Source organism: Musca vetustissima, unplaced genomic scaffold (assembly GCF_032173495.1).
Source record: "Musca vetustissima isolate MV318-11 ecotype Yass unplaced genomic scaffold, APGP_CSIRO_Mvet_v1 utg4886, whole genome shotgun sequence".
NCBI lineage: Eukaryota > Metazoa > Arthropoda > Insecta > Diptera > Muscidae > Musca > Musca vetustissima.
Genome location: NW_026877733.1, coordinates 82,410 through 92,918, shown reverse-complemented (window position 1 = coordinate 92,918; position 10,509 = coordinate 82,410). Strand labels below are relative to the sequence as shown.

Here is a 10,509-nt window from a genome sequence, read left to right as displayed (position 1 = left end):
AATATTTTTTCTTTCTAAAAATCAATAAAAGGAAAAAATATATTTTCCCCAATACATTTATGAAGCAAATGACAACTCATTCAATCAATGGAAAATTCAAGGTTTGTTTGACATTTACGAGTAATAAAATTAAATCATTTTAACTGAACAAGAAAAAATACTGTCAATTAAGTTCGTTCGATAAAACCTTACAATGGCAAAGTTCCAAAGAGGAACAAAAAAGGTTTTCGGAAAAGCCAAGTGTTTAGAACTCTCACACGCAATTTATACCACAAAAACCAGGGAGGAAAAACCCCACAAGCCAAAAGGCAAATGAACCTTAATGTCGGTTCAAAATATAAATAAAACTGAAAATTGTTGCATTCACGCAGATACATACAAAAAAAAATAGTTATGAATATTCTAAACACATTTTGAACATTAATACTTCAATTTATTTATTTTTTTTTTTGATGGAAGTAGAGATGCGTTTCGGGATGCGACAGTGGCCGTGTGTGTGTGCAGCTTAATTGAAATTAATTGAAAAACAACGCTCATCATCAACATCATCGTCGTCACTTTTCAGAAAACAAAACACCGAAGGAAATTATGTTTCATTTGCGGCCTTTCTTTTTTTCAATATTTTTTTGTTTTTGTTAAATTGAAGCTCTAAAACTCCAAAACAATGCCATTCACTTGAATATGAGTTATATTTTTTGTTAATAAGCAAACAAATGTTTATTAGAAATTATTGTGTTAAAAAATGTGAAGAAACGATAGAGTCGGAACCACGCACCCCAAAAAATAACCATAATCCGTAATCTTTAATTAAATTTAATAAAGTAAAAAAAAAATAATAATAAACCTATAAAACAAAGTCATAAACTCACTCACTCATACATACAAATATCTAACAACCACTTCCATGGAGTCTGTAAATTGGTGGCATAGAGAAGAGTTCCGGGGGAGGGATGCGAATGCATAGATCCCAAGTCATTTAATTCGATAAATATGCAGCATGAATTGTGTCTGCAGATGAATTAAGTCAATGATTTTTTTTTTGTTTTTGGGAATAATAGTTTACGCTTATTGTTGGAACAGACTGACGGAATAATGCTCTCCTCCGTCTGGGTGGTTGATGCATGCAAACCACGCACATTCCTATATACGAGTATACATACATAACTATTCATTGGTTTCGGGAGGTAGTTGAAGTTGGTGATGGAGGAAAAGGTCATTGCACTAGTTGTTAGAATTTTTGGTATAGTTTTTTTTCGGTATTTGTAATTGAGCATCGTTTATTTCAATTAGAATGCACCCAAACGAAATGACAATAGGCTCTCCATCCATATTTTGGGAGACTTTATTTTGTCAAATGGGGAAGTTCAAATGAAATGAAGAGATTTTATGATCCATCTAATAAGGTTAGTGTAATTAACACCAATGACATAGTCGGCGGTAAAAAATATATTTATTTAAATTAGTCTATTGTTGGAAAGATTTTGGGTTACTTTTTAGGTACAGTTTTAAAAATGTGGAATCTACAAAAGGCGTGGATTTATTTTAAATCCGATTTTCTTTAGAGCCTTCAATAGGATTTTTGGATTTTTTAGAAAATATTTTATAAAGTCTTCTATAGTCGTGGAGTTTTTAAGTTTTTAAAAATATTTTTGGAGTCCTCAGGAGGTTGGAGTTTTTAAAAAAATATTGTTGGATTCCTCAGTAGACTTGGAGTTTATAAAATATATTTTTGGAGTCCTCAGGAGGAATATTTTTGGAGTCCACAGGAGGAATATATTTAAAAAGTATTTTTATGGTGACCTCAATAGGGGTGGCTTTTTTAAAAATATATTTTTGGAGTCCTCAATAGGCGGGGATTTCTTAAAAATGTGTATGGAGTCCCAAATAGTTGTGGATTTTTCTAAAAGAAAATTTATAGAGGCGTGGATTTAATAAGAAAAATGTTTTTGTGGAGTCCACAACAGGTATGGATTAAAAAATATACATTTTTATGAAGTCCACAACAAGCGTGGATTAAAAAAAAATATTTTTATAAAGCCCATAACCGGCGTGATCTGTAGTAAAATCGAAAAGGTTCCATAGCATGTGTAATATACTTGGGCATAACTCAACTCCTATACTTTTTCGAATTGGAAGAACATTCTGAAGTTTACGAAAGGAAAGGGACTTCCTTTGCTCCTAAAGGATTTTTAAATTTCTCTTTGAATTTCCAGATTGTTCGACTTAACTTTCTTCTGCTTGCAGGATTCTTGGGAATCTTACCTAGGATGACCTTCACAAGGGCAACAGTTGGAGGTTGGAATTCTGTAGCCTTAAATTTGTCTTCTTCTTAGCGATGCTTATGTCCCCTTTCCGAAAACTTTTCGCTGAAGTCCTACCTTCGTGGCTAAATTTAAGAGGGTGAGCATTATCTTTATATTTCCGACCTTCCGAACATTTAACATATGTTGTTTCAGGTTATCTATCTTTAACGTTCATTCACTGTCAGTCAGTAACCGATAAAATTACTGTTCAGGAATGACAACATCGGAACAAAATCTTTACTTCACATGACTCAACCACCAACCACAGTACCCCATGCCATTTTTCAAAAATTTTCAAAAACTCGATTAATCAGACATTTGTATTGTAATCTAGATATTAGATCATGGGACTCTTACTTCTGAGAAACATTTTTTTTGCCTTTGGAGGGTAAGCCGATTTTTGCATATCGTGGTATATGCTATGCCAAAGCACCAGTCAACGAATTAAGATTTAAAGCTCCCGAGCCTGTGGAACCTTGGAACGGTACACTTAAAGCTACTGCAGATAGTTTGGTATGCCCCCATTCCAATTATAGTTGTTGAGAGTGAAGATTGCCTGAAGCTGAATGTGTTCACAATGAATGTAACCGCACGTTTGCCCGTCATGGTCTACATTCACGGTGGTGCCAACTATATGGGTAGTTGTCACAGTTCATATGAAGCGGGACCACAATAATTACTTGATCATGATGTGGTCTTGGTGGCATTTAATTATCGCTTGAGGGCTTTGGGTTTCCCAAGTACTCGGACCCCGGAATATCCTATTGGCTTTGCAATGGGTTCGGGATCATATTGCTACGGATAATATTGCTGAGGGTAACTTTAATAAGGTGCCAATGATTGTGGGTTTTGCTCGCAACGAATTGGACTTTTCCGTGATGATAAGATTTTTTTATTTTTCTTAGGTCAAGAGAACAATACACGCTTATTGTATGATTTGGTAGTCAGTTTTGATAAGCATGCTCCCGAAATATTCCTCTACAAACCAAAATTTCCAATGTAATCCCACAGCAATTGAAAAGTCGCAAAATTTGGAATTTATATATGGGTTCGGAAGCCATGGAACTTAATTCAACAAATCTTCCCAGTTTTGGCAAACTATTTTCTGATGCCATATTGGGGCATGGCATTCATCGTCTGGTAACTCTATCACATAACGATACCCCTGTTTATTATTATCGCAAAGATTATATTGACATTATAAGTTTATATCCGTACAATAATGGATGGTCACAAGGTAAGTACGACTAAAGAGAGCGGAGATATTTACAAATTTTAGTCATAGTTTTGGGTATGAAAAAGCATGAGAATTTTTTTGATTCCAGATGTTGGTCATGCCAGTGATTTACAATATGTCCAAAGATGCTGCTGATATTTTTATGGTAAAACGATTGACACAATTATGGACCACATTTGCCACTACTGGGTATGATTTCCTAATTTATTACACATTCCGAAAAGCCATCTAATTTATTTCTTAATATTTCTTTTTCTCAAATTCCCAGCAAACCCATTGCCGATGATGTCGAGGAATGGTCACCAGTTGGTGTCACAAATTCACCAATACTTTATAATGGCAAAACTGCCGAAATGGGTCCATGGTCATATACCGAATATTATCAACTATGGGATGATATGTTTCCAATTGAAATGAAAAATGTCACGGGTCCCTAACTACCTAATACATGGACAGAGAATAGAATAAATAATAAGTGAATGAGTCATCAATAGGCGTGAATTAAAAAAAAAAAAAAAAACATTTTTATGGAGTCCTCAATAGAATTTTTTTCAGAACGGACAACATCGAAGCGTATTTTTCCTAAGGCGGTGTACCATTCTCCACACAACTGTTACCGATAAATTTTAGTTTGTGGTCTTTATTGGATTTTATTTACTCCTAAGATGTCACTCTCTATGTTCGCTAACCCACCCACTACCCAATACAATTATTCGAAAATTGCAAAAACTCTACTATTCCCCCTATTAACTGTTATCTAAATATTCGAACATTGGACTCTTATTTATGAGATTAATTTTTAACATTAATAACTCTTCCAAAAAACAAAAAACAAAATTAAGAGCCCATTTGTCCGCTAAGAGTGGTTATCGCTCTAACAAACCACTCCGAACTTTGGATATTTTATCAGTCTCAACTCTCATAAAGGTATAGAACAATGCAGTTTGATTAGAAAATAAGTACTTTTAGTATAAATTTCACAATCAACATGAAAGCATTGGGATTGGCCATAATTTTTAATATTTTCTTATTACAAAATATCGTTGAGGTGAGGACAAATGAAGAACCAGATGCAGATGTTCCGATTGTCGAAACATCATTGGGTAAAATCCAAGGCAAACTACTGACAACTTTGGAGGGTAAGCCGATTTTTGCATATCGTGGTATACGCTATGCCAAAGCACCAGTCAACGAATTAAGATTTAAAGCTCCCGTGCCGGTGGAACCTTGGAATGAAACTTTGAAAGCTACCACAGATAGTTTGGTATGTCCCCAACCAGGCGCCTTGCAAATTGTTATGAGTGAAGATTGCCTAAAGGTGAATGTATTCACAAAGAATGTAACCGCACGTTTGCCCGTCATGGTTTACATTCATGGAGGTGCCAATGTTTTGGGTAGTGGTCATAGTTTATATGAAGCGGGACCACAATATTTACTTGATCATGATGTGGTCTTGGTGGCATTCAATTATCGTTTGGGTGCTTTGGGTTTCCTAAGTACTCGGACACCGGAATATCCTGGAAATTATGGTTATCTAGATCAGGTATTGGCCCTACAATGGGTCCACGATCACATTGCTAATTTTGGTGGTGATCCTCAATCGGTAACAATATTTGGTATGAGTGCTGGTTCCATGGCTGTGTCACTGCACATGGCATCACCTTTGTCGAAGGGCCTCTTTCACAAGGCCATACTTATGAGTGGTTCGGCAACAAATCACTATGATATCGATAATCTTTATTGGACAAGGAAATTGGCTAGAGAAGTGTCGTGTCCTCAATACGATCCTGTGGATATGGTGGAATGTCTAAGAGAAATTAGTTGGAAAACAATTGTAAATAAATGTGCCGAATGGGAACCCTACTCGTTTGTCAATATGAAATGGAATTATGAAGTGGATGGTCACTTTTTGCCACAGCATCCGAGTGAAATTTTTGCAGAGGGTAAATTTAATAAGGTGACAATGATTGTGGGTTTTGCTCGCAACGAATTGGATTTTTCGGTGCAGGGTAAGTTTTGCAGAGGTCAAATATTTAGATAATTGAAAAAAACAATCTAATTTTTTTCTTAGTTCATGAGAACAATACCCGCTTATTGCATGATTTGCTTGTCAGTTTTGATCTGTATGCTCCCGAAATATTCCTCTACAAACCGGAATCTTCAGATGTACCTCCGGAGCAATTGAAAAGTCGCCGAATATGGAATTTCTATATGAGCCCAGAAGCCACGGAAATTAATTCAACAAATCTTTTCATTTTTGGCCAAATATTTTCGGATGCCATACTGGGGCATGGCATTCATCGTCTGGTAACTCTCTCCCATAACGATACCCCTGTTTATTATTATCGTACAGATTATATTGGTGGTAGAAGTTTATATCCCGACCATCTTGGACTATCGCAGGGTAAGTACGAAAGAGGGCAGAAATAATTACAAACCATAGTTTATTTTTCTCTTTCGAGTCGAGCTTAATAATCGAAGTTTTGCTTTGAAGAGGAAAGGAAACATTGAATTTATAAGAGAGGATACAAATCTCAGTTAATTAACAATGGTTTTTTGCCCATCAAAAATCCTCACACTTTAACTTCGACGTTATTGTCATAGAAGTAAATTTTGAAATTAACGAATAATTAATCTGAAGATATTATTTTATTTAATAAAAATACTATTTTTTTCCAGGTGTTGGTCATGCCGATGATTTGCAATATGTTATGCCAGGCCTATGGTATGGTACACAAATGGCCACAGATGATGTCGATATTTTTATGGTAAAACGATTGACACAATTATGGACCACATTTGCCACCACTGGGTATGATTCCAAATTCATTACGTAAATTTTTAAAATTAATTCTTCTCAAATTCCCAGCATACCCATTGCCGATGATGTCGAGGAATGGTCACCAGTTGGTGCCACAAATTCACCAATACTTTATAATGGCAAAACTGCCAAAATGGGTCCATGGCCATACAGGGAATACTATCAACTATGGGATGATATGTTTCCAATTGAAATGAAAAATGCCAGTGGTCGGCAGTGGCCCATTATATGGATAATTAACACATTATTGTTAATCATTTGGAATTTAAGTTAATGTCGAGGAAGATAAGATGATTACCTGCGCATGGTGCGTGTATTGGTAAACATTAATTTGCCATTAGGATTAAATAAAATGTCCTTGTGTTGCTTTTCCTTTTTCATTCAATTAATCAACTGTGTTTGTTTTTGTGTGTCTTGTGCTCCCAGATTTTACTGAGTCGCTAAGTAAGCAAATATATATCACATATATAATTGTGCAGTGTGAAAACTGCTAAACTTTATTTGCTCTTTCACATACACCCTACTAAAAAGTGAAGGATATAGTTAGTTTGCTACACAGATATTTATGCCTTGCGTTGCACGCACTATATAATTTTGTGCACAAGTTCAACAATTTTCTTCAGAACTAGAGTTGGGCAATCTAGTTCACTTGGCGGATCGATATTTTTTGTCTTTTTTTTTTTAATTGAACTAGTTCCTCAATATAGTTCCTTTGTTCCATATAGTTCCAAATCGTAGATATTTCCTTTGGATCTCCCTTTCATCGTTCCTTTTTAATTAATTAAACAGCTGGAACTATTTCCGATCGTTCTTTTCTTGGAATAGTTGCAATGATCTAGTTCGGCCCGGAACTACCCAACTCTATACAGAACAGAATAAAGCATTTTTAGCTTCCTGGTTCTGAGTGGATTCCTGTAGAAATTATATGTGAATGAAGTTAGGCACAAGAACGATGTATATATTAAAAATTATTACTTACATGCTGATGAGCTATTTTAATTCTATCGTTCATTGGTACACATCAGTTCTTTCAGTCAATTGTGAAGTTCTTGTTTATTCTTGTTCATTAAAATAAGTAATGGGGAAATATTGAAGTAGTAACTTTTCTATTGCCTGATATTTTAATTCAATGGTGTAAAATCTTTAATTTTGATACTATGGCTGGTGGATGTAAATTAACAAGAGGAAGAACTAGCTGAGCAAAATATTTAAACATAGTACCTACAGCTCCTTTTACAGAATAATTTCTTTGAACTAGTTCCTTACCGGAAAGCCACAACTCCGGGCCGGGCCAAACTATTTATATCCCAAAGTTTTGGTGTGAATTAAAATTTTTCTTTACCATGGACTATATTTTTTCAGAGAACTAAATACAATTTTACCGACATTGTGATGTTCGAACGTATTCTTGTTCACTAAAGTAAACAATGGGAACAGGTTCCTTTTTTAGAATAGTTTTATTGAACTAGTTCGTTACGAAAAGACACAACTTTAACTAAATTAACAAGAGTAAAACTAATCGATTGTAGTAAAGGGTGAACAAAAGATTCACACCTAGTACCAATTATTCATTTTGCAGAGTAGTTTTATGGAACTAGTACGTTAAGGAAAGACACATGTTTAAAAAGTAAAAACACTATTAAGTTCGGACGGCAATTTGCGCATTGCAAATTCTTTCGATGGGACTATTAGTTATAGTACATTTTTTGCAAATTGATATCCAAATATGGACTTCCATTGAAAATGTTCTGGGAAAATGTGGCATCTTTATTTGGGGGGTATTTCAGAACATGGACTCATCTCGAAATGTGTATATAATATTATTGTTCAAATTACAACCGTTTCGATCCAATCGTTAACCGAACCAAACGAAGTGTATAAATGAACGATTGAACTAAAGGATCTATGATACTAAATGCATGGCCTAGTTTAAAAAGAGGTATCCCGCAAAAAAAAAAAAACGATCGATAGTAGGTGCGATTCTTTCCCTCAAATAGTTCCATTTGCTGTCGTTCACCTAATTCGTTTTGTTTTAATCGTTGACCGAATTAACTGAAGTGTACAAGTGAAACATTGAACTAAAAGGAACTACGGAACTAAATATATGACCTACATAGTTCCTGTTGAGGAGGGAACTAAATAAAAAGCAACCGCTTCAGGAAATCGATTATTCAACTCAATTCAAAATACCGAAAATGAGGTAAAATCGTTATACCAAAACGTGAACCCATTTTCAACAGTAATCCTAGTAGTTGAATGAGCTATCAAAAAATTGCGAGCCTAACCGACTTTGAATTTTAAAAACAACCACTTACAATGGGGGTTCTATAAACATAGACATGTAGTTCATGGGTCTTCCGCCGTATAAACCTGACTTGGCACCGAATGACTTATTTTTATTCCTCTACATCAAAAACAAATTCGTAATACTCGCTTTTGGTAGTAATATATATGCGGATAGACTCTAAAACCGATTTGGTTTACACTCATACAACCGATATCGTTTATAACGGCGGTCAAGAGATCGCTGACATTGGTTGATATTAGCGGTAATCATTAAAACGATGCCAAATAAAAGGACGATTTTAATCGGAACTTTTGAATACCATTTATACCGATATGTCGTTAAAAGTCATGCCTTTATAAACGAATTCGACATTATATCTGTCCTTTCCGAATGCAGTGCAGTCCCAAGAGTTTGTAACGCAGCGAAATATTGGTCCCAGACCCACCTTTATGTATACCTATCTGGATACATATCTCGACTAGCTGGGCCGATCTAGACATGTGTGTCCGTCCGTTTTGCAGGTAGGATGGATTCTGGCAAAAGAGGACACCTATTGTCTTTGGTAAAGATCCGTTAATATTTAAGAGATGAAATGGACCAAGAACTTTAGTTTTGTCTGTTTCTCAGGTCGGTCTAGAGTCCACAATTATGACCCGAACATCACGAAATTTTACACCAGGAAGTGAATCTGGCCAAAGAATAAGCATAACTGTTTTGATGAAGATCGGTCAATATTTAGCGGATCAAATGGACCCAGCCTTTTGTGTGAAAGATAACAAAATGTTTATTCTGGGGCGTACATAATGACTCCTGAAGAACCTAGACCCTAGAAATTTATTGCATATCCAAGAGGGGTGGTTTATCTTTAAATTGTATTGTTGCATATATTGTCGGGTGTAGGAGTTATACGTAAATATCTAATGGTGTCTATGTGCTCTGATATTGCTTAGTATTACTATTACACTGCTAGAGGGCGGAAATGAAGTGTTGATCGCTTTGAAATAATTATCGGTCAATATTTTGAGGGCCAAATCAATTAAAAACTAAAGTGATTACATTTTTTTTAACGCGTTATATTCACCTCGGGAAAACAAGATTTGAAAAATATACTAGAATTAGAAAGAGGAGCTGTTGACCTCTAATTGGACAAGAGGGTGCAAATATTACAAAAAATTGCCGAGGCTCGGCTCACTGGTTAGACTCTTGCCTTATCGAATTTTTAAATTAAAATGTTGCTTAGTTAGCTCCACATGCACTATCAATGAACTTAAGATATTTCATCACTCCAAATGAAGTGTGCTTCAAATTCGTTCATTCCTCATTGTCTCTTCTTTTGAGAACGTGTGTTTATTTACGGTAATTAGTCTTAAAGGACTTAGCCGAAATCTCAGTGCCTTCAAAAGAAAGTGAGCCTCTGCGTGTGTGAGACGGCGAGTGCTGTGTGTATGAGTGTTTAATTTTTCACTTCTAAGGATAATGCGAGCATGTTTGACATGTGACTATGTCCTTGCAAGGGGATTTTGTGTGTGAGGGATAATTCTCATTCTTATTTACAAAGCTATTTGTTTATGTGTAATTACTTCCTTAATTGCCTTTGTTTGTGTGCTCAATGGCTTTGTCTTTCGACGATTAAGTTTGACTCTGAGTGTGTATATATATATATATGTGTGCGAGTGCCAGTGGAGTGGCAACGGAGGGGAAATCTTCAATGGTTGTTTATTTGGTTGATGATGAAGTGGTTGGTATTGACATTTAAGATTACATCGTTGTATGTGTTCATTGCATAAACACTTTATAAAAGGATTATTTAGACATTGTGCTCACCCCCACGCACACACAACACCTTGTGACCTCTAATGTT

At 35.4% G+C, this 10,509-nt stretch overlaps 1 protein-coding gene across 1 annotated transcript; it reads left to right on the top strand.

Annotated features, from left to right (window-relative positions):
• The first annotated feature begins 1,872 nt into the window (after nucleotides 1-1,872).
• LOC133322411 (juvenile hormone esterase-like) lies at nucleotides 1,873-6,635 on the top strand. The gene is given in 11 exon segments (XM_061531408.1): nucleotides 1,873-1,887; nucleotides 2,691-2,839; nucleotides 2,841-3,043; nucleotides 3,209-3,243; nucleotides 3,315-3,540; nucleotides 3,645-3,729; nucleotides 3,809-3,904; nucleotides 4,594-5,549; nucleotides 5,612-5,944; nucleotides 6,220-6,352; nucleotides 6,410-6,635. Coding segments are annotated over 11 exon segments (2,457 nt in total).
• The last annotated feature ends 3,874 nt before the right edge of the window (nucleotides 6,636-10,509 follow it).